Source organism: Corvus moneduloides, chromosome 3 (assembly GCF_009650955.1).
Source record: "Corvus moneduloides isolate bCorMon1 chromosome 3, bCorMon1.pri, whole genome shotgun sequence".
NCBI lineage: Eukaryota > Metazoa > Chordata > Aves > Passeriformes > Corvidae > Corvus > Corvus moneduloides.
Window position 1 is genome coordinate 93874229 of NC_045478.1, and position 26894 is coordinate 93901122.

The window sequence follows — 26894 nt, forward strand, 5'->3', positions numbered from 1 at the left end:
TGACAGAGCCCAGTGAGTGGAAGGCTCCAGCCCACAGATCCCCAAGAAAATCTAAGATTTCCTTGCTGCTCATGCAGTTTTCTCAGACTGTTTGTCAAAAGTTATTGGTGGCTATTTTTTAAATGAAAGGAGTAGAGAGAAAATAGCTTTGAGGCATATTGGGCTAGCAGATTGTTCAGACTCTGTACAGGGACAATAAAGCTTTTAGGATCCTTTGATTGACATATATAATGAAGGTAGCTGTCAAACTTTTGTGCAGCAATTTTATTTTGTATTGACAAGCTATTTCACTGGCCAGGGTTTTGCATAAAAGGAATAATTCACATTGTTGTGGTGCTGCTATTTACAGAGCCTAGAGGACAGTGGCATCACTACAACATAAATATTAATATTCAAATTTCTTTTGAACTACATAACTCTGTATGCAACCTATCCTACGTGCACATCTTCATACAGGGAGAAAGGCATTGTTCTGCAGAGAGAAGGGGGCCTGGAGCTGCTGGGGGTTGTTGTTCATTCACTGATTCATCATGTAGCCTTTGAAAAGCCACTTAGTCACTCTGCAGTTGAATGTTTCTCTCTGGGGAGCAGAGAACAAAGCCTCAACACAAACTGCCATCACTGTTACCAGTCAGAGTGGCAGAGCTCACAGAGCCAGCATGGGGTCAAGGGGCTGCTCTGAGCAGCCCTTGTGTGCACAAAGCCCAGGACAGCTGTGCTCTTCCCAAAGAAGCTTCTTTCTCCTGCCAAAGCAGTGGCAGGGTCAGCTTGGGCTACCTAAGACAGCAGTTGCTGCTTGCCCACTACCTTTCTTTGATTATGAACAATAACTTGCCAAGAAATCACTAGCCTCAGAGAAAACGGGCAGAAAGCAAACGAGAGGGCAAAGCAAAACATAAAGGAGAGGGGGGAAAAAAAATCCACATAAGCAAGGATGACTCTCACACTGTATTTGCTATGCAGTCAAGCCCACAAGTGGGTTGTGTATCTGAAGGTGGAAATACAAAGACATGTCCTGCTCCCTGGGGAAAGGTAAGCAACTTCTCAAATGATCTTTAGAGGCTATTATTAGTCTCGCACTAGCACTGACATACCCTGTGCCCAAAGCCACAGCATGCACACACTGTATCCATAGAAAGAGATATTCACAGCTCTGCAGATCATAGAAGTGCTGTGCCCGTGCTCTGGTACCAGTATCATTTAAAACAAAACAAACCAAACCAAAAAAAAGTTTGAGTTGCAAGTGAGGGCATGGAAGAACTTGCACGGCAAGAATTTGGAAAGAGCATGGTAATCCAGCTTGGTCAATGGGCACACAATTTTTTAAGAGTGTACCAGGTTTGTTTGTTCAGTCATTCCTATATTCATTTTCAAGTCCAGAGACAGGAGCTTCATGTCTAGCCCCAAAATAACAGCATTGTCTGAGACAAAGCCAACTTGGTAAGGGGTACCAGAGCTTTTCCCAGCCCGTTTATGTAATAAAGCATTATATACAACTGTTGGAAAACATACCAGTTTAAAAATCTTTTATCTATGACTTTAGCCAGGTTTGCTCATCTTTGCCCCAGGGGAAGGGAATTGAAGCTTCTTTCCAGGGCATTGTTTCTCTAGGTGAGGCCTGATGGGCTTAGCACTTCAACAGACTGGGAGTAGCCCCAACAAGATAAGGCCATCGATGGAACATCAACAGAACACTGTCAGCGGCCATCTAGGAACATCTACCCCAGACTCTGCCTTCGGCAAAGACTGATAAGAAAATCAAGCAATGAAGATCTAATTAACATCAGAAGCTGAAGAAATCCGGATCTAATAGGAGAGCAGATACTAGGAACTACACAACTTGAGACCAATGAACACTGACCCAATTCATTTCAATGAGTTTTGACTGCAAAAAAGATCTGAAAAATTCTAGTAAAGGTCATGTGTCATGGAACGATTCTCTCTGCACACCCCGGGCTATGTGTGGATGAGATGATTTCTGTGGTACATCCTGGCCAGAGAAGAAAGTAGTGCCTTGACTCCCTAACATTAAAAATGTTGTTAGAGGCTTTTTTGTTTTTCCTGCAGTTTGAGTGACACAACCAGGAAGCAGAACAGGAGCTTTATGTCCCTGTCACTTGGGTCCTAAAATACAGAGAAAGAAGACAGGGCAGAGAGCAAAGAAGAAAAACAGAGCTTTGTCCTCATTCACATGATAGCCCTGTAAGGCTTTAACCCAAAAGATATAACTGTATAGTGAAACATCTATGGGGGACTCTCTTGCCTGGCACAGAGGGGTTCTGCAGATAGACTTCCAGGGTGGGGAAAGAGTACCAAGTCGGCAACACAAATTACTTCAGGCCAAACTCCAACACATAACTAGAGATTCCATAGATACATCCAGCCTTAAGCCCAGGAGCAATACAGGTGGGGAGAACGGAGCCTGGGGGATTTAAACTACCTATTTAAGCAGTTCAAGGTAGCTGGAAGTAGCACTGGTGCCTCTGGGTTTCTCTGTTCATTATTTAAGGTGAACATAAAAACACAGAGTGCAGGAGCCCAAGGATGTTCCTCACTGGCTTCAAGCTGGCAGTTTGCTAAAAGCAGCGCTCGTTGGTTTCCTTGGTTTGCCGACCAGCAGTGCCACCTCCCCTCCCTGCTGCCACGGTGCTCGGCCTTCCCCAGTGTTAACAAAAGGGCACGTTACTCTGCTTCGCCAGATTTTAGCTCTGAGAATTTCATTCTGAACAGTTCAGCATCTGCTTTAGCCAAAACAGTTCCGCTATTTCCAGGAATATTATTAAAGGAAAAATATACTGCTTGGCACATGCTACCTAAACTCAGGCAACCTTTTATATGAGGATCTCTAGCTGCGGAAGGGAAATTTTGAAATCTGGCAGAGAGGTGACCTTTGTGGTAGAAATGTGTCTATCCCTATCAAAACCTACCTACCTTTGGCCAGATTACAGAGCAGGGAAATACTTGCAGTTAAGGGCACAGTAACGAGTTCTGAGAACTGCAGTTACTTGCTGTTTCTGCTGTGGGCAAGAGGTCCCTTATCTCCTGCAGAGCTGCAGCTTGTGCTCACCCACTGCCTTGGCCAGTTATGGCTGCACAGGTCCTCCATGGCTGGATGACGAAATTACAGAGCCAAGGGTGAGCGGAGAGACCAGCATTCCATCTGACGTCTACATACATTCCCGTAACTTTCGGATACAGGACAGCCCCATCTGCCACACAGCCCAGGTTCAACGTCAGCATCACGAGTGCTGCGCAGGCACGAGGGCACTGCGGAAAACAAACTGTGACCAAAAAAAACCGGGGCCATTACAATACATCGACGCACAGCTGGAAGAATTAATGTCAAGCAGACAATGGCATTGCAGACGTCCCCTAATAATGAAGGCTTGAATCTGCTGTCTCAGTAAAACTCTCTAAACGAGGTTTGTGTGCAGCTTATGAAGAGTTTCAGAAAGAAATATAAATATAGGCCATCATTCTGCAAAGCTTCACAAACCCAAACCCTTGCATTCAGGTGCCATCTCACGGACTTTGCTGCAAAATCAAGGCCATTCACGTTAAAAGCACAGACAAGAACATCTGCTCAAACTGATGTGTTTTAACTGTATTAGTTAATGATCCAGACAACTCTTCTTATGTCATGGAAATGCAGTTTGAACACTGGCAGATAAATGCTCTTGCATTAAAAAGGGAGAAATCAGTATTTGCTGTTGTATGTAAGCAGCCATTAGAAGAAACAGTCCCACCTTTCACCCAAGCATACCTTCTCCCCCATCTTCAGCACATTATGCAGTCCTTCTGTGTATCCATGTGTGGGATCTCAGGACTCATATCCATATACCGGAGAACTGGCATGTCATCATCATCCTAGAGAATGATTTCAGTTCATGAAGTGCTGCTAGGAAAAAGATTATAATTCCTCTCACCAAAAGCCTCAACGGGCTACAAAGGAAGAGTACAAGGAAAAGTTAACTTATTTCTTCATTATATGTATGCCCTTTCCTCATGCATAAAGCAGGAGCAACACAGAACTTCTATACATATAAAGAAGTTCTATAGATAGATAGATAGATTATATACTCCAGTACATATATATATGTAGATAGATATAGATCTATGTATTATTATATACATACTTCAGGTCTGGTTAAGGCACAGTGGTGAGCAGAGGGGGTCTGTGGTGCTTTCATTCCGTGAGAGAAGGAAACCATACCTCCTGCAGAAGGCAAACTGTCCGTGCAGCCTGCAGAAGGCACTCAACAAACAATTTGGGTTTGTCACTCAAGTGCTTGGTTAATGATTCACCCTGAACAACCAGGCAAGGAAGAAGCGAGCTTGTCCTCCTTCAGTGCACTGGCTGCATTAAGAAGAAAGAGCTCAATGTGGAGCCAGTGCAAGAGAGAAACTTCCCACCTGCACTGCTGCAAGAAACTCTTCCCAGGAGTATGAACTGGGATTATGTATCACAACAGCAGGTATGGCTGGAACTATGGAACCAACCCAGCCACACACGGACCTCGTGATATATTTTTCATTAGCAGAACCCAGATCCTTTACGCAGTAGTTGCCTCCCAAATGTGGAAACTGCAAGATAAAAAGCACATTTGGGTGACTTCTTGATGGGTGACTGCAGAGCCACAGGCTCATCTCAGCTCTCCCACAGACCCAGCCTTGGAGTGCCTGCAAAATCCTTTCTTCCTCTTATGCTTCTGAATGGTTAAGGCAGCGTGGCTAGCCATTTTACAGGGGATTTCAAGGAAATGACACGCTTGATGTTTACATGTTTTTGCCCATGAGACAACTTTGATATGCCTTGTGAAACACACTGCTTTCACAGAAATCTGAGGAGGAAAACGACATCACCAAGAACAGTAAAATATTGTTCTGTTTGGAACAGACAATTTTAACAAGACTGTTTTAACGGGAATAGGATTTGGTAGATATTTTTAAATGTTGGCAGCAGTTTTTGCTAGACAAAATTTTATGATATCATTCATTGGATAGATTGCTGATCTGCAAAAACCCATCATTTGAGACCCATTCTAACATTACAGAAGTCCCTTGATTTCCATGGACACAAGGTCAGGCCATTTATGAGTGTAAAGTGTCCCCAGTACTTAATTTTTCCAGGTGACACTCGGTGTTTCCAGGTGACACTTGGCTGTTTGAAAGACAATTTGAGCTAGTACACTTCCACAAAGGACTGCACAGAATGGCCACGTTCTTCTTCCCTTCTAAGAGTTGCATAAGCAGATAGAAATGTTTCTGTGTTCAATAACTAAAATTAAGATTCCCTTTGCTTGTAGCCTCCTTCAAGAACGTCACTATTCTGTTTGAGAAACCACATCCTGCTCTGCATCCTATGTGGATTCATTCTGTCAATCCAGGGAGATCAAGTTCAGCAGCCTCCCAGGACTGCTGATAATCTCCTGGAAGTCCACAGTAAACATTTCTTTACACACTGGATCAGATCTGATGAACTATACAACTTCACACCAGCCAGGAAAGTGTGTGGGACTGACTTTTTAACCAATGCAGATGTGGGGGTACACTTACAGGCCAACTATAATTTTCCCTAGAGAATGCTGAGCATATATTTTTTCCACTCAGAGCTATTGTTCCATGTTTTCCCAGGACTTCAGAGTGTGTCCGGCAGTGACTGGAACCCCCATGCAGTAAACCCACTCAGGCTTACCAGGAAACTGGGAATCCAGAGTACATATATGCTATAGTATATGTACCCTGTTACTGCTAAGGGTATTACAAACATTTTGGAAAGTCTTACTCCTCATATTGCTCAGGGCTGCACAGCGGATTTGCCCAAGTCAGATCCTGCTGGAAAACTATTAATTTTCTTCTTTTTTGTATTCTGAGTTCTTTTACTCAGAGTTTGAATTAAAATGCAGGAGATGGAGAATTCTTGTTTGGACTTAGATGTTTATTATATCTTATGAGTAATACAGCTGCACGGTATGTGCCTCTTAGTTGGCAGGGTGGGAAATGGCCGTGAGCTCTCATTTCCAAGGTTTTTTAAAGTCTAAACTAACCAATTATGAAATGCTAAGTAATATGTTTTTACTTACAACCCAGTTACTGACTTTTCACGTCCTGCAGTGCGGAACTTTTACCCAATGACAGAGTACTCAGATTTGTGAAGGAGAAAGAAGAAGACATAAATCCACACCCCAAATCCTCCATATTGTAACCTATTATTACCTATATCCCCTAAATCTAATTTTCTACATTTCTACATATTTCACCCAGTGACATAACTTTTAATTACACAGCGATAACCTCAGTGTTATCACACAGTTTAGGAAGCTTTTCCCAGGGTTTTGGATCGAATAGAGTGTACTTCTGAGGATCACTGCCTCTCAGCACTGACAAGCTGAAATTCTCAGAACCAGGGTTCCAAGAGAAAACCATCCTACTCAGTTGGTACAATTCACACACATACGGTCAAGGACCTCCCAAAGCATTAGATAACCCGCACAGCACCTCGGCCATGCTCCCAGCTTAGGCAAGGGAGATTTGACATTTCTTGGACAAAGTCCTGTATTTGCAAGTTCAAATACATGCTACAGGCAGTAGTAGGACTACGGAGTGTATTTGCAGACCCAGCTCCTTAAGACAGCTTCAAACAGCTCTCTCCCCACCTCCTGCATGCCCAGCACATAAGGAAATCAGACCCAAGTGCCCGATTTCTCAGTATGGCCACTTGGTTTGCACACATCTAGTGCTTTGACACCAAGCACCTCCCAGAGCAGAGCACGAGCAGTTGGCCTCCAGCAAAGCTGACACAGACAGATCCCCTGACCCTCACCACGCTTCACTTAGAGGATGTCTCACAGCTGCTTTTACTTGAAGGCAATCTTCACCCCACCTGATAAGACCAGCAATAGGCTTAGGGCCAGGCTGAGGGCCAAAGCCTGTGCAAACATCTGCTGGGAATCAGTCAAATGGCCTTTTGCTATGGAGAAGAAGTCTGATTTTGAAGTCTACCTTAGAGATCAGTAGCAGAGGGTGCCTTCGATGCACAAGCTGAGGCATCATGTCACGAGCAGTCTCAGCTGAACATGCCTATTTATGGTGGCAAGCTAAAGGTGCTATGAGTCAGGTGCCTGAACAGGGATCTCTAATTATACCTTCCAGCTACATGTAATATGTAAATATGCTATGTGGGCAGGAAACGTATGAAATAGGAAGCCGCTTATTGTAATTATTTTAAAGGAATTTTAAAAATATTTAAGTATTTGAACTTTATTTACAGCATGTCAAAAGCTGCAGGGACAAGAGCTGGAAGTGAACAAACTCATTACCCACAGCTTTCTTACTGGCCACTTGGCAAGATGAAGTGAATGTCACTTTTCTGCCTCAGTTTCTTTACTTTTTACAGCCACAACAGGCAATACTGGGCTATTTAATAAACTGATCTGAGTTTTGCAGATGGAAAGGAATTTATAGAGCCTGGTATGATTTATAACAATGTAATACAAGAACATTTAGACTGTGGCTTCTTCTGACAAAATGGACAAATTTCTGGATTTCTTGGTTTATGTTTATAGCAAATTAACATACTAGGAAAAATGCTGAAGTGACAGCAACAGGAAGCAGAACAAAGAGTCACAAGGGGGCGAGCAGACGCCCTCAGGAGAGGATCCAGGATGACACTGGTGACTCACTCAGTGGCCCACACATTTTATCTGCTATGCTCTGAGATCACCACATGTGCCCATCCCTGGCCAGGCCACTGCTCCTTGGGGACAGCCTGCTCCTCTGCTCCCAGCTCTGACTTGGGAGCCTACAGTGTAGGATATGCCTATGCAAACTCCAGGAAAACCATCTAAAATGGCCACAACATAGCTGCTTGTCCAGAAGGGGCCTTCCCAATAACGGAGAGGAAGATACTCAGGAGTATTTCAGAATCATCACTGTAAGAGCGGTTTGAACCTAAGGGATGGGTTTGGATGTGACTCATGGTGCCCGGTGCACAGCTGGTGCAGGACTGCATATACAATTACAGTTATTAAAGTCAGCCAGCTACAAAAACCCGCTGCTTCAAAGTGGGGTCTGAGAAACCACAATTATTTCCCGTTCAAACTGTAGAAGAAAAATGTGGTATTTTTTGGTACCAGCATGCAGCAGTGTTTGCAACAGCTGTACATGTTCAACTGAAAGGGAAATGATGGGTTTTGAGAAATTTAGGTTCCAATATTAAAAATCTGTACTATAAGATTCATCAGCCATGAATCATATGTGTTATAAATGCAACTTTAAGTCCTTCACAGTCAGGGCAGGCTTTGGACCTGTGATGTGGTCTATGCTAAATGTCCATTTAGCAAGCCCTGATGTCATCTGTCTCCTCCTTTCTAATTTAAAGGGGGAACAAAACTCACTGATAGAATTACAATTTTCTAAAGAACAAAATAAATGCACAAAAGTTGGGAAGCAGCAAAAAATTTGAGGAAAACAACTGTTGAAATAAACTCCTAAATCAAGCTGAGAGAACCTTTGACAGCAACTGTGGCACAAGGCTCCCACGACACTGAGAGCAGTGAAGCAAAGTGTTGTGCTTGACTTGCTTCCCGACATGCATCTGGGAACTCCTTGGATGGGGCTGGCATGAGACCTTCATGGCAGGATGATCATGCAGAGGCTTACAGCAGGCACACCACAGAGAAGAAAGCTGTCCTGTACCTTTTCTATGGGTCAGCTGGAACTGTCATTTCAGAGGAGGTATCAAGGGAGAGGATTAAGAGCGAGGAACAATTGCATCTGATGTCCTTGGGCCAGCTAAGCTGCAGTGCTCCTTGTCTAGTGGGTAACTGCTCTAACATTTTGGGGTTTAGCAGTTTTAAACAGTCAGTTAAACTGAGGTGGGGCAGGGAGGAATAGCCTGAAATAACAATTGTGTGATATGGTGATTTCCAGTTTCCTCTCATACCAATATGATCTCTTTGGAGGGCTTGCTACATTTTCTACCAGCCCAAAAAGCTGGCTTAGGTACAGGCTTGTTATAAATGAAATTGGTAATTCGTGCTTGTGTACATAAATGTAGATATTAATTATACAAATAAAAATGCCTAAGCCCAAACCCCAGGCCGGGGATGGAGAAAATTTCACAAGCCTTGGCAGCAGCAGAGAAGACAATACGGCCAGGCACTAATCAGCATACAAAAAGTCTATCTCCAGGTGGAGGTAGACCTTATTGGAGCCATTAACACCACACCTGGGCGATGATCTGGAAGATGAGGAAACTGATTAACATCTCAGAGTCGTTAAAGGAGTATCCCATTCCAGGCACTAAGAATAACTGTTCCAGGAATCAGGGATGGACCATTCATCATCCAAGATGGACAATTCATCAGACCCAGGAAATGCTTTGGGCAGTCCAACTTCGGGACAAGAAAACATCATGAATATGCTAAATTGTGAGAAGAATAGAATTAATTCGGACTCTGCCCAAGAACTGTATAAGAAGGAAGCAGCCGAAGCAGCATTTGTGAACTTGGGAGGTCTGATGCAATAGAGGTCAGATCTGTGTTCACCCAGCACCGATCCCGGGCTCGGGGCTGACCTTTTTCCGATCGTGGCTTTCTGTGTGACCGATCTTTCGGCCGCGGAATAAAATCTATTCCTTTATTAAATTTAATTTGGCTGAATTTCTTTACCTCAGGCTGGGCCTACTTCCCCCATCAAATTTGTCCAGATTTTACTTTGCTAGAATCACACAGCCAACAGTCAAAGGAAACTTGAAGCTTTGAGAAAGGCTGTTCCAAGGCACCAAGGGGAGGCAAGTTCCCCAGAGCCTCTGAATGTCGTGGTAACAGATTGACTTTGCTGGAGCAATAAAATCTGCACCCATTCAGCAGTCCCCAGCACCTGTTAAAGTTTCTCAAAGAAGCTTGGGTATTTGTGGATTTGAGTTATCTCTGAATTCAGAAAAACAGAAGAAAGCTGTTGACAGCACTTAGCTCATGTAGCCACCATAAGAGGGCCAGTGGCAATCCTACACCAGCACTACATCTCCGCTTATCTCACACTTAACAGAATATTTTCTCCTCTACATCAAAGCATTTAGCCAGTCTCTAAGGGTATCTTTTAGTTTCATCAGCCAGATTCTGCTCTTTAAAGTATCAAGCCTGGAGATGAATATAATTTTTATGTGATGAAATCAGTGTTTTCATGCCTCTCTGGCTTCAGGAGAGACTTCAAAAGTCTACAAATCATGCAGATTGCTTTAATTTTTAATTTTTTTTTTAAAACTTCTCAAATTTGAAAAACACACTCTTGGGGCTTTTTGTACTCAGAAGTAACAAATGTTAGATCAGTCTGACTTCCTTCATTATCACAACCAAAACTTAATGTAAATATGATGCGTATTATCTCTAGCTCTGACAACAGAAGAATTGTTTGGTTAATAGGCTTTTCTTTATGTTCTATAGCTCAGGGCACTGCAGTACTCACACTAATTTTAATGTGTCTCTTCACACATGATAGACCCTTCAGGTGTTGCCATTAAGGGACATTACTGTTTCACATAATAAATTGGATTTATGAATAGGAGAGTCCATCCCAGAATGAGTAATCCCATTATGAATGGGAGCGTGGGTATGTCCCAGTTTGCAGTGCAAAATGCTAATGCCATAATGTATACTAATTTATAATATTAAAAGAACAGTTTCTGCAGGTTTTCTATGTATCCATTTAACAGTTTCAGGCAAAGTAAATTCTACATAAATCTAAACTAAATAGATTTAAAAACAAACAAACAAAAAACCAAAACAAACCCCAAAACCACCCAGAAATCCCAATGACCAAGCATCATCACCAGAACAGCAGGTCTGGTCTGTTTAAATTTCAACAATCACAATAGGAAAGAAAAGGCAGAGAATGACTTACAGTTTGTCTCCATGCCAGCTTCAAACAAAAAAAAAAAATTCAAGTTAGTTTTTAAATACATCTACATTTTTAGCCACAATTATACACACGAGGCACAGAGACACACGGGACCTAGACCGAGTGACAACACGTGTAAGTGAATTACCATGCTCCGTGTTTGCACAGCCCATCTTAATCATCTCTGAGACGCTGAAGAGCCTTTCTGTTGCACAAGCAATTGCTGGGATCATGATCAAAACTCTCTGGGGTGTGTGCTGAGGGGAACACTTGTACAATGGACAGTTACCTGTGACATCCCTGCAGCTGGTTTCCCACGCTGGAAGTCAGCAGGCTGAACCTTTGGCCATCTCGACATTGCCACAGCACGAGCTGAGCGTGAGGCCTTTGCCATGGCCACGTAGGACTGCTTTTGGCAAACATGCTCCAGGATGACCATGTGTCTCATCCTAAAAACGTTTGACTGTAAATGCACATGGAAGACCTGGGAACAACAGGGAACGCTGGTGCGCAATCATAGCAGCTGGCTGCTGAGGACAAAGAGCGAGCTGAGTCAGCCCACACACAACGAGATAATGTGACAGAGGGTGAATACACAGGCGGTGTAACAGGCCACCAAACAGTACTGGATCCCAAGGCAGTTGCGGTAAGCAAGGAGTAAAGGAGACTCAAACTTTCTTTCCACAAATACACAACAAGAAATCTCTTATTTGGAGCAGCGACCTAATGCCAACAGGGAACAAAGTACAGCTGTGTTCCTGGAAGACCATGGCCTTACAGAGAGGGTCCAGTGGAGCAGCTGTGGCAAAATGTGCTGTGGGACATTTTGAGGAAAGAGGTGAGCCTGCACTATCTGTGGCCACCTTCCCCATGTTGCAGCTTCCGTGCAAACAACATTCAAACACACAGCTCAAAAGCTGCAATAATTTGACAGGCTGGCTGAGTGGGGAGCTAGGGCTGGGGGGTGCATTCCACAAGGTATTCCATGAACACTTCCCAGCCCCCCCACACACAGGCAGTGCTGCCTGACCCAGTCCACTCTTTCTGAGTCTACCTACTCAAGTTCTCACAATGAATCAAAGCAGGCCTCCACAGCTTTCCCTTAAGTCCCCATTGTAAACCCACACTAATTTCTCATCTCAAACTACAGCATCTAATCACTGTAGAATAAACCAATTAAATCAAGACAATACACATAAATGATTAAAACCTGCAGCTTCAAATTCTGTATTTCTAGATCTACAAGCTAACCTACAGAAAATCACAGGTGACATGCTGATCCAGGTCTGGATCTCACACAACTCAGGAGGAATCCCAGCCCTGTCATTTTTAACACAGGTTCCACTACCTGTTGACCTGATCAGGAGTTGGGACACGATAATCCTGACGGGTCACTTCCAACACAGCATATTCCATGATTCTATAACCCATCACACACATGCCAAGCACACCTTCTAACTTTCACCTAAAGTCTATGCTGACCAACAAAAACTGCACAGTAAGTTCTGGGCACATGACAGATATCTATGCACAAGGTAAGTAAGCTGTAGAATGAAAATACAGCTTTGAAAGGTCATTCTGTACATAAACACGTAATAAAGTTTTAAACTTCTTTTGCATATTTACTGATTAGCTTAAAAACCTTTATGTGAAGGCATTTGCCTAAAGTTTTTCAGTCTTTTCCTCATCCATGCAAAGAGATTGGCTTGGCACAGAGAAACATCCTCTCAAAATACAACTTCAATAAGATTGAAATTTTTCAGATAATTAACTAAAAAAAGTATTTCTCTGTTAAGGTACATATTCACTACACAGGAGGTCACAACATCATTTTTACAAGAACAACATCCATTTCCACAGACTCTTCACCTGGTAGACAACCCTGCTATCCCTGTAATCTGAATAAATGGCGAGGTGCAGCATTTTGCAGTCCCCAGGAGAGAGGGGAGCAGGGCACTGTTCTGCTGAAAGCCCACCATTCCTGCAAGCCCTCACATCAGCACACTCCTTGGTAAAGATGCAACTGATGCCTTTTCCTGGTCTTAAAATCAAGAGTCAAACACAGTTAGAAGGGGAAAAGGGATTTTACCTTGGTATTTATTTTAAGGATCCTTAGGTGCACATGGCCAGGTCATATGCATCGAAATGCACCCCGCAAAAAAAAAAAAAAATGCTCTCCCCAAAAGATCTGGTATAACATTATAGGTTTTATTAATTAGCATATCTATCAAAGATTCTTCAATGAGAGGCTCAAGCGAGACTCCCTCCCCAAGGAGCCTTCCCCTGGATGGTTCTATCTTGGTTTACAGAATATGTTCTGGAGAGGACCTTGGGGTCTGGGGCACACTGATCCCTAGCTACAAAGTTTCTAAAACGTTTCGTCTCTTAGCTGAACAAACAAGTTCAAGAATTTAGGCAAAAAGCACTAAGAATACAGAGGTTGTAAAAAGGTGTAACAGGGGTATAAAAGAAAAGGCAAAAAATCATCATGGCATCACAACCACACTTCAGGTAGCTGCTTTCATCACCCGGTTCCCCAGAGTGGTCCAAGCTTTGCTGGGTGGCATTTTAACCACATTTAATATTTTCATCCTCTCACTTTCATTATAGGTGGTGTCACAACCAGCTCTTTTGTTCCACAACTTTTAAATGAAATAGCCGAGACCTGGACTTACATTGTGGGAGGTGGTCCCAAAAAATTTCATGCTGTTCAAATAGAAAACCAAAAGGTTCCTCAATCTCCAAGATAAAATTAGATGATTCAGACATGTACATCTGCAGTTTTGGGAAAAACTGTAATTAGCACAAACAAAACTCAGATCAAACAGTAAAGCAAATTGCAAAAGGCAATTTTGTCAAGAGAGAGACAGTGCAGGGAGGGCCAGCTGTAAGGGCATGCATTGTTCACCCTTGTCATCAATTTGACAGCCAGCAGAATGGTTGCTATGGGCTCAGCGATCTGATCTTCATAGATGTCAAATCCAGTTTAAATATCTGATAAGGAAAGAGGTTTTAAAATAACATATGGAGACAAAAATTAAAAGAGAATTAAAGGAAATATTTCTAAATCCATAACGTTTCTAACCACTGCAGGATGGAAGAGAAAAACAGTGTTTGAGTAGCAAAGATGGCCACAAACAAACTTCACTAAGAAGCTCAGACATCAAGCAGTGTGCCAGAACGAAAGGGAAGAACATGTCCCTACAGAGAAGTGATGACTAAACTTGAAGGAGAGAATCTGATCACTTGGCTTAAGCATTCATTGCTGCTGTTAATTAGGCTATCTCCCAACAGGAAAGCTAAGTCATGATTTAACACTGAGGACCATATGACTAAGGGCTACGAATAGAGCTTTGAGTGGAGATGCTGATTTAAAAGACTGTGAGCAAGTCTGAAGCATAGTGTTGATCAGTGTCTAATTGATTGTTAATTGCTTCGTTATTTTTGGCAAAACTCGCTGTACCACAACAAATTATAAGCTGTTACCGACTCGAGTTAAAGTGGACAGGGTAAGACTAGACAGTGTCTTGAGAAAACCAAGAGGAGCCCTTTGAAACAACCTGAAGGGGGCAATTATACTGCAGAAATTCTCCTTACACAAAACTGAAGGCAGCTCACTGCTCAGAATGCAAATTGCTCATGATATGGGTGCAGACATTATCTCTGTACTCCAGGAAAAGGCAGCCTGAGGAGAGCCCTGTTCCATTAACCAAGGCAGATGAGCACAATCTCTTACCTTGTACATGACAAGTGGGATGCCAGAACTGGCCCTGTTAGGATGGAGGGATTTGGTTTGTAGGCTTACTCAGGCAGGAGCCAAGCCAGATTCTCTCCTGTGAACCCAACACTTCTGGCTAAAGGAGAATAGTAAAAGCCCTCCAACCACAGGGCATGGAAAGCAGGGTTGGCCACTAGATCCATTCTCTGCCCGGTCTGAAATGGGGATCAACTCTTGTGCCTAACCTCCTCTCTTTCCACCTACAATAGGTAGCCCCAAAGAAGCAAAGGAAGATTGAGCCACATTCAGAGCCTCAGACCATCTCAGGCTGCTTCACGAGGTGTCACTGGTCCTGGGAGGAGCACAAGGATCAGAAATGGAACCTTTGAGAAAAAGTCTAAACTGCCAGAAAGCAGGACTCAGGGCAAGCTCTGGAGGGCACCAGTGCCTTCGAAGCACATAGTGCAGCAAGTGATGACCTGCTGGAAAGTGACTTCCGAGGCATCTACCAAGGGCTGCAGCCAAGTAGTGCTCAACTTCTCTGGGCAACTGTATCTCTGGAGCTGGTGCCAGTCTTAATGTTCCAGCCAGACATACCAGACACCTGAGAATTTAAGGAGGTCCTAAAGTGACGCAGATACCAGTCTTGGAAATAGCTCTTTTGAAGTTTGTGCTGAAACTATTTACAAGCACTTTTGCCCTTCTTTTCCTTTACCCGCCGATGTAACAAAACAAACAAACAAACATGCAAACAAAAATCTAGTTGAGGTGACCCAGCACATAGATTAAGACTTCTTGAAGTATGGAGTCAAGATGAAACAAAAATCGTCAAAAAAAAAAAAAGCTGAAGCTGTTGCTGTTTCTTGCAAACACTTGAGTTAAAACCCTCCTCACAGAATGTTTCCCACTGGCTTTTTCCTGAACAGTATAAACACTGGCAGCACTTATCTGATGGTCAGCATTGGCTCCACCACATCTGGAACAGTTTAAAGCCACAGCCTTTATGCAAAGCCATACCCACAAAGTCAGGAAAGCAAATCTGCAGTTTAAAAGAAAAGCTGGATAGCTCTGGCTCAACTGGACATTCAGAAGAACGAGGATGAAAGTGTCCTTCAACCATGAGTGCACAACACGTGGGCCAGGCTGGGGGTGGAGGGAAGGAGAGCACCCTCACGAGCACTGCTAGGGCAGAAAAGTATTTGGCTGGAGTACCAAGGCGTCCGCACGCCCATAGTATGAATGGTTATACAAGCAACCACTTGAAGGGAAAGTCTGCCTTTTTTCTTCCTCTTGGCACATAATGAAACTGAAGACAAACGGTGTATAAATAAAACAGGGCGCTCCTGTAGTACAGAATGATAACAATCTCAGCAATTCCTCAGCTCACGCCAGGAAACGCTCCTCGCGCACTGCTTGCGGGTTTATCAGCCTTATCAGACGGGACACAAAACATGGAATGACAAAAGCGAGGAGGCAAAAGCCAGCATCTCCACAACAGCACTTCTAAGGAGCAAACACCACTTTATGTGGGAAAACTCAAACTATCCTTGGCAAAGGCTGCGTTAGGCCATACAGGGCACTCAGGGCTGTGCCACTGCGTACCTCTGTATCCTGTACGTCATGTCGGTCATCCCTGAGCAAAAACAACAAAGTGCAAATGCTGAGGGTGGACACACACCTACCTCAGGTCTACCGCTCGCCGAAGGGAGAGTGTCACACACCTGCTGCTCCTCACCAGAGCACTAAGTGTTTCACAGATGAATCAAGTATCATCATTCTTCTTCCACAAAAGGGAAACCCGAGCAGCAACACATCCCACTTACCCCATGGCCAGCAAGCCTGATTCCAAGCAGCTCGTTGTGACCTTGTGAAGTCTTTGTGCCACTCGAAATGAAGATGAATTTATGTATTCTTACTAAGGTAACAGGTGAGATATAAAACTAATGTTCTTCTGAAGATTAGAAACCATATAAATGGCAATTTTTATTCATTTGCTAACTTTTTAGGAGAGGCTGTGGAACCCCTACTGAAGGTTTACAGCCTTGACTTCCCAGATACCCCAGGACACCTGACGGGAGAGTGAAAACAGTCTCACAAGCAAGTCATGCCAACATAATTTCATCCACACCCAAGCTATTGGTTGTTGGGAAGCTCAGATGTGAGACCACACTAACACTCCTCACACCACCAGATGCTTCAGAGGTGAAGTGACAACACAAACCTTTCTTATGGATTCGTTTGTCCAGGTCCTCTGTGTTTGGCGGCAGCAACGTCACTTCAGCAATCTGTGCTGTGCTTGGAGCTCTTGCATTCGACCTAGGTAACCAAATAAATGCTTACCAGACACTTAGAAGCCCAAGAGAAACCCTGCAGGTACGTGTTCTCCTCTGCACAACTTGTGCTAGTGTAACAGACACGTTCTTTCCAGAGCCTCTCCTACACTTAATTCTATATACTGACACGTTCTATTCTAGATACCTGCCAAGTCACAACACAACAGCTTTCTAAGAGACTCCTAACATTTCCTTCCCTAGGAAAGTGATGCAGAAGATACTGATTCTAATTTAGGAATTTTAGCTTCAGATCACCTGGTGTTTTGAAACCCTTTTTAAGTATTGTTGTGCCTGCATTTTCCTTAGCTAAACACATAAAATACTTAATATAATATTAGGATATCTGCCGTAAGTTTTACAGAATTAGAGCCTAATATTTCAAACCCACCACTACAACAGGCAAATCAATTTCCATAACTTTCATTTCTTAATCAATTATGGATTTATTTCAGGTGAGTTATTTCAGGTGAGTTTAAGACACGTAGGCTTCCGAATGTTCCAACGAAGCTAAAAACTGCAAGGGCAATCTCCATATAAAACAGCCAAAACCACTTGGTTTGTTTTCAGGGTTTCAGTTTTCTATTAGTTCACCAATGATGAGATATAAATACTCCAATGGAGCCTAGACTAAATGTATTTTTAGGAGCAGTGGTCTAGAAAATATATAATTAACAAATTAAGAAGCCCAAAATAGTTCTACAGAGCAGCCCACGACACTTCTTCAGCTTGTCACACGGCTGTTGCTGTGCCCTGCTCCAACTCCTCACCAGCAGCATTTTGCTCACTTTTCATAATTAGCTTTAGGGTTTGCACTAATTTGCTTTCGGAGCAGCTCCCATCAGGCACGGAGGAGAAACCCTTCCAAGCTCACAGGATGACATTGACATCTGTTCCTTAGTTTGTGCCCATGGGGGCTGTGTTCTAGAAGACATGTTTATGTCACAAAAACATGTCCTTAGCCCACAGCTAGAGAGAAAAACACTTGAGATTTAAGTGAAAACTCGCTAAACTAATTGATGAACTTCAGAGAGCGATAAAGCTTCTGAAGACAGTAACTATCAGTCTGTGGATCTCTTCACTCAAGCATTTTAGATGAAACAGAAATGGACTCTAACAAACATGAGTTACTGATTACTTTGATTTAACTACTTCTCATTTTTGACACGTGCAACTAAATATTTGTAAAACTATGCATTTACAGCAGGGACTTAAAATAAACTCATTGAACCCATAACTTTTTGCTCCCAAAACAAATATAAAAAGAAAACAATATGGCAGTTTACACCCCGTTTATTAAGACAGAGCCATCTATTACTTCATACACTGGTTGGGTAGCCATAAATCACATGATTTTCTTACTCTATTAAGATGCAAGACAGTTTGGCAACCAAATAACAAAGACGAATTAGGCAGGGTGGAGAAACACTTAAGCTGCAGCGAGTTAAAAACCACCTAAGCTAGGGAGACCTAAAGCAGCACAGTTATACAGGGTGCTGGCATCGGGTGACGCTCGGCATGGCGTGCTTGCCAGCCAACTCCTCGAGTGCCCAGCGGGCCTGCCAGGCCCCGTCAGCTGGAATGTCAGAAAAGGTCCAGGGACCGTCCGGATGCTGCTGTTTTGGACATCTACCAAAGAGCGCACCACCAAAGCTACAGTTTCTGTGCAGGGATCGCATAGTTCTTTGTAAGAATGAAGGCTTCTGGTAAGAAAGTTTATAGTGCAATCTGAATTAATTTGTGCCCACAGTGTCATTATTCATTTCCCCAAAACAGTTGAAACATAATTGTGTAGGAATTTGCTGTCTCTGTAAAGATGTTACAAAGCAGTGCTTCTACAGTTGGTAACTACATAGGTTCAATTTTAGTAAATATACCTCTTCAAGCTTTTGCAAAACTACAAGTACGAAAAGCAAGAAGTGACAAAGCAGCCAAGTGCTTCTGCATCTTCCAAACACCATTAAAATTCTCAGGGCTCTAAGGAGTTCAGATACCTTATCGCACAGGAAGCACACCCCGTGTTCAGTTTAACAGCAGCTCAGTGAAGAGCAAAACCTACTTCTGCTTCCTCTTTGCCAAAGTGCCACCAAGTTACAGCTCCTGCTGAGAAGTCAGAGAGGTTGCTTTACTCCAGACAAGCAAGTTCAGATATGTTTCTGCTTGTCAGCGTAGCGGTGTGCTTAACATGGAAATTTGTAACACGAGCTGTATCGCACAGAGCTACACACATTTTTTTCCTACTGAAGACAAAAAAGGGTCAAGCACCAGGAGCTTCAGCTCATAAATTCATTGTGTTGGCCCTAGGGAACCTCGCTGGTAACAGCTGTAGCCTTAATGCAAATTTACAAAGTGAACACTTACTCAGCTCGAAAAGCATACACACAATAGTTACCTTGATAACAATAAATACAGTATCAGGTTAACATCCTGTTGGTAGACAGTTTTTGTAAATGGAATATTTTATAAAATAATAAATGGCAATGCTTCATTGAAATAACAGATTTAATTTGCTTCTTGAAGCAACTATTCTTAAATCAGTCTGGCAACATGCAAGCAAATTAAGTAAAAGCACCAGATTTCTTTTCAGTTTTTAAATGATTGTAAGGTTTTAGTCATCAAGAGATTGTTTGGGTTTTGTTTTTTTCTTTTTTAAAGAGTCTTGATTTAAGACACAGTGACAGGGGAAAACTTCTAAAAAGCATCTTCAAGAGATCCTTATCTCATTGCAAAACATTCACTTTAGGTATCTTGACATAAAAACATCAAACCTTTTTCTTTTCAAAGCCCTCATCATGAGCACTTTCAATAAAAAAAAGTGCTTAAAATTCAGACATTTTAAGTCAACTACATTCAGCAGATACAACTCATGGTCAAGCTAAATGATTCTCTGTACATTAATACTGCAAAAAAGGAGAGCAATTAGCAGTGTTAGATGACGCTCCATAGGAATTAATACTTTTAAAGCCAACTGATTGGATTTCTATTTAAAAATAAACAGGTATGAAAAATCTCTTTTGGTCACAGTCCGAAGGCAACTGTTTAGGCAAGTGTGACAATAGCAGGAAAAAACATACCCATCAACTGGTCATAATATATAGGTGCAGGTGAAGACACAAATAAAATAGTCTTTTTAACTGCAAAGCATGCCATGCACAGACAGAAAACTGAGAGAGAATTTTTAGAATTCCAATACATTAATGCTCACCATATTGGTGTACTTCAGTAGCTTCAAAAAAGACCATGAATGTAAACATGCTTGGAAGCATCTTATTAACATATAAATATACATGTGCCAGATACTTGCAGACTAAGGTTAGGCACATCCATGCTCATTTCACAACAACAGTTTAGGAAAATGAGGCTCAAAAAGCGCTTTCAATAACTTTAAATGTGAATTCTAAAAGTCTTAAATGGAGAAATGCTATTTTAGAAAGAATCAACTAAGATTCAGTTCATATTTTTCCATTAAATACTGTATTTCAAGATAGCTTTGAAAAAAAGAACCATAATCCCTGCAGAGACATCTCTCTGGTATTCAGCAACTTCTGACAATGACAACTTCTGTCTTACATGCAGCTCTGCAGCAGAGACAAGCTTTAAAGCATTCTGCAAATATTTTGGCTTGCACACGGACACTGAAGCAATCAGGTTTTTTATCACAGACATTCAGAATCTTTGCTTGTTTCTAAGTAGTGCAGAACCTTAAAGTTAAATATGGACCTAAGGATCTGAATGACTTCTGTAAGGCTTGACCTCATACTGTCAAACACCACAGATACACAGACACATCCTTTCACAATTCTGTGCTTCTGAGTTAAGGACTATCATTTTGTAAGCAGCAAGTCTTCAAATGCACACTAAAAGTACATAAATCCAAAACATGAATTGGTAACTTATTTTCTTCAGAAGTTCCATTCTGACAAGTAAATTACAGACAAGTGTCTATTTGCCTTATGAGTATTTTCAAGAGTTACGCCTTTAAAATTGTTAAACACCATAGACCTGATAAAGTTGATAAAAGATCCTAAACTCAGAGACCCTCCTGTATACTAAAATATAGTATATTTTCCTTTCTCCAATTCCAGGGGATATACAATATCTTGAGATTCCTCACAGAACCCTCCTATGGAGTAAGCCCTTTCTATAGCTCTTTCTGCAGAAATGAAAATCACCTCAAAAGAACACTTGACAAGACCAAGGCTCAAAAACTCATCTGTCACATAACCAAATTAGACTGGAATAATACAAGTGTACCTTTTTACATTGAATCCTACTGTTAAATTCAAAAAACCAAATCTGTGGTTTGTGCACCTCTTTAAGACGTGTAAGATTTTCTAAACAAAACCAGAATGTGGAACACAAACCAGAAATCAACTATTTGTGTTCTCCACATACTAGCATTTTAATGCCTTTAGAACTGAAAATATATTCATTAAGAAATACACCGCAACTGGAGTAGCCAACACTCAAGTCCACCATAATTTAAAAAGTGATTCATTTTAGCATAACCACACTAGCAAATTATTCTGTATATTTCAGTGAAGCAGAGCTTTAAAAAAAGTTGTAGAGAAATAGATCATTCCTTTTTTGTGTGTTTTAAGGGAGGAAATCTCTCCATAAAGATTATGTACACAAATGCAAGAGCAAACTTTCTGTGATAAGGGTTTGGGGTTTTTATTTTTTTTTTCCCAAAGATTCCACCACATGATAAAAAATTAGATGAATGTGTATTCCTGACCACATTGACAATGTCACAGCTAGTTCATGACAAGCAACTGTAACGGGTGTAAACGAAAAACAGGTCCCTACACTGGGACAAAGCTTGGTTGCAGGCTGACTGTATGACACTAATATTGAAAGCAAGAATTTAGTAAACTCATCTGGCATTCAGATCTGACTGAGGGAACAGCGAGAACAACACAGTGAAGGTACACTTAGGTGCAATTTCATGCTGGTGACTTTTTCCTCTTTTTATGCTTAGAGCAGATTTTTAAACCAAGAGTTGCATATCCAATGACACACACACAATTCAAAACTTAAAGGGACCATTAGCACAGTTGTACACATAATTACATAAACTTAGTATTTACATATTCTAAACAAAGTTCCATTTTAACAGTTGAAGTCTTTTAACACATGAAAGAAGATAATCTACTACAAAGAATGCATAACGGGATCACAAACTTTCCACAAGCATATAAACACATGTTTTAAAGTGCTTTCTGGGTGCTTCAGATTAACCCCTCGCAGTACGAGCTTTTATGTAGTGCTGTTCCAGTCATTACAAAATTACTTAAATCATTCCTCTTCAGGTGCATTGTGAATTCAGGAATAATGACGACACCATTGATGTAAAAAGCTTTAGGCTCTACCAACATAAATGTACATTACTTAGGTTCAGATGAAGTTGTCAAATACTTTGGTTTATCACAGCTTGGGATAAATATTTGATAGAACAAAAATTGCACCTCTCCACTCTTGAGTTTGTTTTTTTATAACTAAAAAAATACCCCAACATAAATTGACAGTATTCTTTGGTAAAAACAGGACATTTGGCCAGCTTGTGTGTACGTCTATTTATTAAAATAGCCTAAAAGTCAACAAATGTCGCTGCTGTACTGTCAATTTACAGGAATAAGCATTCCTTGCTCAGTGGGGAGTATCAAAATATTAACCTTAGCAGTTACCTATATAACAAGCTGAAACACCTTCAGCAACCATTACAGGGGATAAATAATACTTTAGAACGCTTTTTGCTTAACGTTTATCCTTTGCATTACAAAAACCTGTAAAATGCTCTATGCCTGCAGACAAGTCCACTACTTTGCAGTGACTACAGAAACATTATTCAATGGTGTACACTGTCAAGTTGCTGTAACAAAAACCAGGAATATGGTGTGCTGACCAACTAATACTCAACTGCACAGTACTTGTGCATTACCTATCCTAAATACTAAGAAAAGCCTATTAAAAATTCAATTAACTGCTACAAGTTATGTAAATATATAAAAACAGAGCAGATATACAAGTATAACACTGAACATACTGTACTTTATTAGCACAAAAAGCCAGAACAAGGCACAGCAAGCAGAAAAATACATCAATAGAAGGGTTAGTGTAGCATACAAGAATAACGTTTATTGTACTTGCAGCCAAAATGTTTCCTACCTCGCACAGGTCACTGCCGTCGAGAAGTAAGAAATAACACACTGTAGCAGCTGGTAAAGAAACTAGGGAGCACTCAGAATCGGTACAAAACATTAAACAGGGGTCAGGGCATTCCAACAAAATTTTAGTGCAAAATATCTAAGACAGAACTACTTTAAGTTCCATCTCCAATTAAATAAGCAAACAGAAGTTAGAATCTTGTTTCTAAATAATCTGTTGAAACTATCATCAGTGCATATTACTTAAAAACATTTTTAAAAGCGCAGATGGCAAGGTATTTACAAATAAAGTGTAACAGTACCTTTGAAACCTGACATTTGTTTTGGATATGTCAGATTTTGTACTCTGATTATAATAATTCAACCACTTGTCATGTTCCCCATAAAAATATCAGACAACTTTTAAATAATTAAACATTTTTTTTCTTGCTACTATTACCTTCCATTGTAAGTTACTAGCAGTCAGGCCACCAAAATCTGTTTTGGAAAAACCCACAACCTTATGTTTCATGGCAATAATCTAATTCTGTGTCCTGCCACAGAAGCAGCAATTCACACTGGAAGGTATTTTTAATTGTCTCAGACAGTATTACTTTTGCTAACAATGCCACTTAAATCTCCAAGTGTTTGTAACAGAATTACAGTACTGAGTAGGCATATTCAAGTCTTAATGGTTAGGAAACCTTATACACTGTGAAAAGCATGATTCATCTGTTAGCATCAAAGCACCATTAACTCTTAATGGACTGCTTCTAATGAATTGCTCTTCGTTAAAAGAAAATATTCCCTAGTATTTGGAAACCTGTTTGTGAGCTAAATTATTACTTTGAGTAGAGGAAAGTTTTCAAGAAGAGAATTTTAAAAAAATACTTCAAATATTAGCAAAAATGCTCTTCTGATAAAGCCTTTCTTTATTAGCATTACATGAATGCCCCATGGGAAATGCCTCATAGTTTCTTCATCCAATTACTACAGCTATAAAAGGGAAACAAAGTATTTAGAAATTAGCAAAAATATTTTCATTAGGCCTTAATGAAAAACGTGCAGAATTGTGTCTGCTTATTGTTTCCAAGAGGCATCACAACTTAGTTTGATTAACAGCAGGCAGCATCTGACAGGATACTAACACTCAGCTTAAATAGGACATTGCAGAAAAGCCAGACGTCGTCGGTGCGCTTGCTGCAGTTAAACTGTAATACACAAAAAAAAGCATGTTCCAGAAGCTTATTTTGATTTCCATTTACTTTGTTTTAATAGGTTCCCGCTCCAGCCATCGCACCCTGACTTTTTGTTTATAGTGATACTCCTTTAGAAAGTCTTGCAACATGGAGGGTAGAGGAAGGTCATCAATTCCATCATACGTAGTGCACCTGCAGATTACTGCCCGGCAGATATACTGCAGACTAAAGGGGAAGGTCCTGTTCAGAGATACAGTAAGCAATGGTTCAAAGAACATGCAAGAGCTGGGGTCTTTGTAGTGTTCCAGGAGCCCTGTAACGGTGGAGGAGTGAAACACACAGGGGTCATGGGCATCAAAGCTGAAGTTGTGGTTCCACTGCTCAATGCGTGCGTGCAGCGAGCGGTTGTAGCGGCGGAAGCTCACTGAGAAGAGGTAGTCCTCCTGCGCAGAATCCCTGAGCAAAAAAGTGCCTTCGGGCTTACCCTCCAGAAGTGCTTCTGCTTCGTAGCGGTCCATGACGCCCCAGTAGCACGGGTTCCCTGTGATCTGGAGCAAGTCTGGCACGAGGCAGTGGATGTAATCGATCTGAGTATGCACTTTCCAAGCCCCCTGCCTGCTGATATGGCCGTGGCTCTCTCCCGACATCTGACGCTGCTTCTGCCGGCGTGACTGCAGGCAAAGCGTTGTTGTGTCCTCTTCGGAGTCGCAGCCCCCTGGAGGTGTTACGGTTTTGTCCCCAGTCAGCTCAGTCATACCAGGGGCTAACTTTGGTCCCAGTTTATACAATGGATTTACCTGTGCTGTAGCTTCAAAAGTGTGTATTTGGGCATTGGGAGGGGGGTCAACCCCTTCTTCAATACTAAGCCTACGTCTCTCTCTCAGCCTGTCTTCTTCATCTTCTGTGGAAACCAAGGAAGGATCAAACGTGTCAAAGAAAGTTGAATGAGGGCTCACAGGCGCCGTGTGTTGTTTAATCAGATGCCACTTCTGAGCCAGATCTGAGCCTGCAGGGAAAGGGCATTTCTCAAGCATTAGTTCAGAGAGATGGATCTTTCTTTTGTTAGAAAATAGAGGTTTGGACTGTTTGCTGTAAGTTCTCATGGGAAAGCACAGCCCAACAGTATCTTGGAGACGCTGTCGCAGAGAACGGCTGCCTACGGTCCTGCTGGATACCGCATCCATGTCATGGACTGAGCTCACCCCATACCTTCTCTCCCTCCTCTGCAAACCACTTCGTGTTCTACCAAATCTTTTTTCAGTATCCAAGGAGCTCTGTGTTTTGGTAGAGCAGGAATGCTTCTTCTTCCCACCCCAAGGAGCATGCCGAGAATAAGAGTCCCTTCGAGCAAGCCTGGCTCCTGTGGTGACACACGAATCATTCTCTTTCTCAATGCTTATTTCAACAATCTGAGGAATTTCTGTGACACAGTTTTGGTTCCGCCTTGCCGAATTCTTTGAAGGACTTAAGCCTAATTGCAAAGCAATGTTTTCTCTCAAAGGGCTGCTGGGTTGTTGCTGAGCCAAGTCAGTTATCTGGATAGCTTTCTCTTTACCAGATGAGCAATTACTGGAGTTCACAACTATATTCTCATTTTGGCTTCCACCCTCATGACTAAAGAGATTCTGGCACCTGTATTTGAAATTGTTCCACATCTTTCCCACTTTATCCATGGATTATGTTATCTAAATTCAAGAGGAGAAGAAATATTAAAATAAAAATATAGTTTAAAAACATGAGGATACATCTTCAGTTATCAATTAAGTTACAGACCCAAGATGACTATTAACTGAATGCAATACATTTTAACAAGTGCCCTAGTCTTTGTAGGGTTATGTGGAAGCAATATGCATCACACCTTTTTTATATTTAGAAAAATCACCATGAAGAAAGTGTTTAGGGAATTATAAATATTTCATTTACAAACAGGCCCACCCTTTTTTCTTTAGGCACGTAAGTATGTCTGCATAGTTATATTTGATGGAAACACACAGTCTAAAATTCTTCATTTTAGGAAGAATTTTTAAGTCATATGTAAGGTATGACTCCCTGATAAACTTCAATAAGCAGCAGTAAAACAAATCCTGAATAAGAACTGTTCAAGTCACTCTAAACTACAAGAGCAGGTAGTAAAATCCAGCAAGTACACTGCAAATGTCCAGATACAGCATGTAAAAGCAAAAGTTCCAGCTGCAGGCCAGATAAATTCCAAGATATAACTTTGCAAGATTAAAAGAATTAGCACAAGAATAGAAATTTAGGGGGGAAAAAGGCATTCATCACTATTAGATGAGACAATCATCAAAAGACAATTTTAGAATTATAAAGTCTCTGATACATTAATATAAGCCATATGAAACAGCTGAAAAAAACCCCACCAACCAACGGTCTGGCTTTATTACTTAAGATATAAAAGAATGAAAGAGCCCAAGGAGCTTTTCTATCTTTAGTAAGAACACTTAAAAAGAAAGCAGCTCCACAGCAGAAACACGATGACAGTGAATCATGAAGATACAGTAAAAAGATAAAAACATTAGCAGTGTGTATTCTGAAACTGCATCTTTAGAAACTGAGTTTGATAACTGGAACAAGACTGCCAAAA

At 41.5% G+C, this 26894-nt stretch overlaps 1 protein-coding gene and 1 long non-coding RNA gene across 4 annotated transcripts in view; both read right to left on the reverse strand.

Annotated features, from left to right (window-relative positions):
* Nucleotides 1–538: 538 nt before the first annotated feature.
* On the reverse strand, nt 539–5695 carry LOC116441173. Its single transcript, XR_004238931.1, has 2 exons — nt 4137–5695; nt 539–3898 (listed from the first exon to the last, which is right to left on the reverse strand). It is a non-coding gene; the product is annotated as an uncharacterized LOC116441173 (long non-coding RNA).
* Nucleotides 5696–18224: 12529 nt separating this feature from the next.
* SOCS5 (suppressor of cytokine signaling 5) overlaps nt 18225–26894 on the reverse strand; it is a 34348-nt gene continuing 25678 nt past the window's right edge. For all 3 annotated transcript variants that reach the window (XM_032102800.1, XM_032102798.1, XM_032102799.1), the window contains one exon: nt 18225–25977. In XM_032102800.1, coding sequence (XP_031958691.1) covers nt 24355–25965 — 1611 coding nt within the window. In that variant the 5' untranslated portion in view covers nt 25966–25977 and the 3' untranslated portion in view covers nt 18225–24354. The remainder of the gene's footprint in view (nt 25978–26894) is intronic.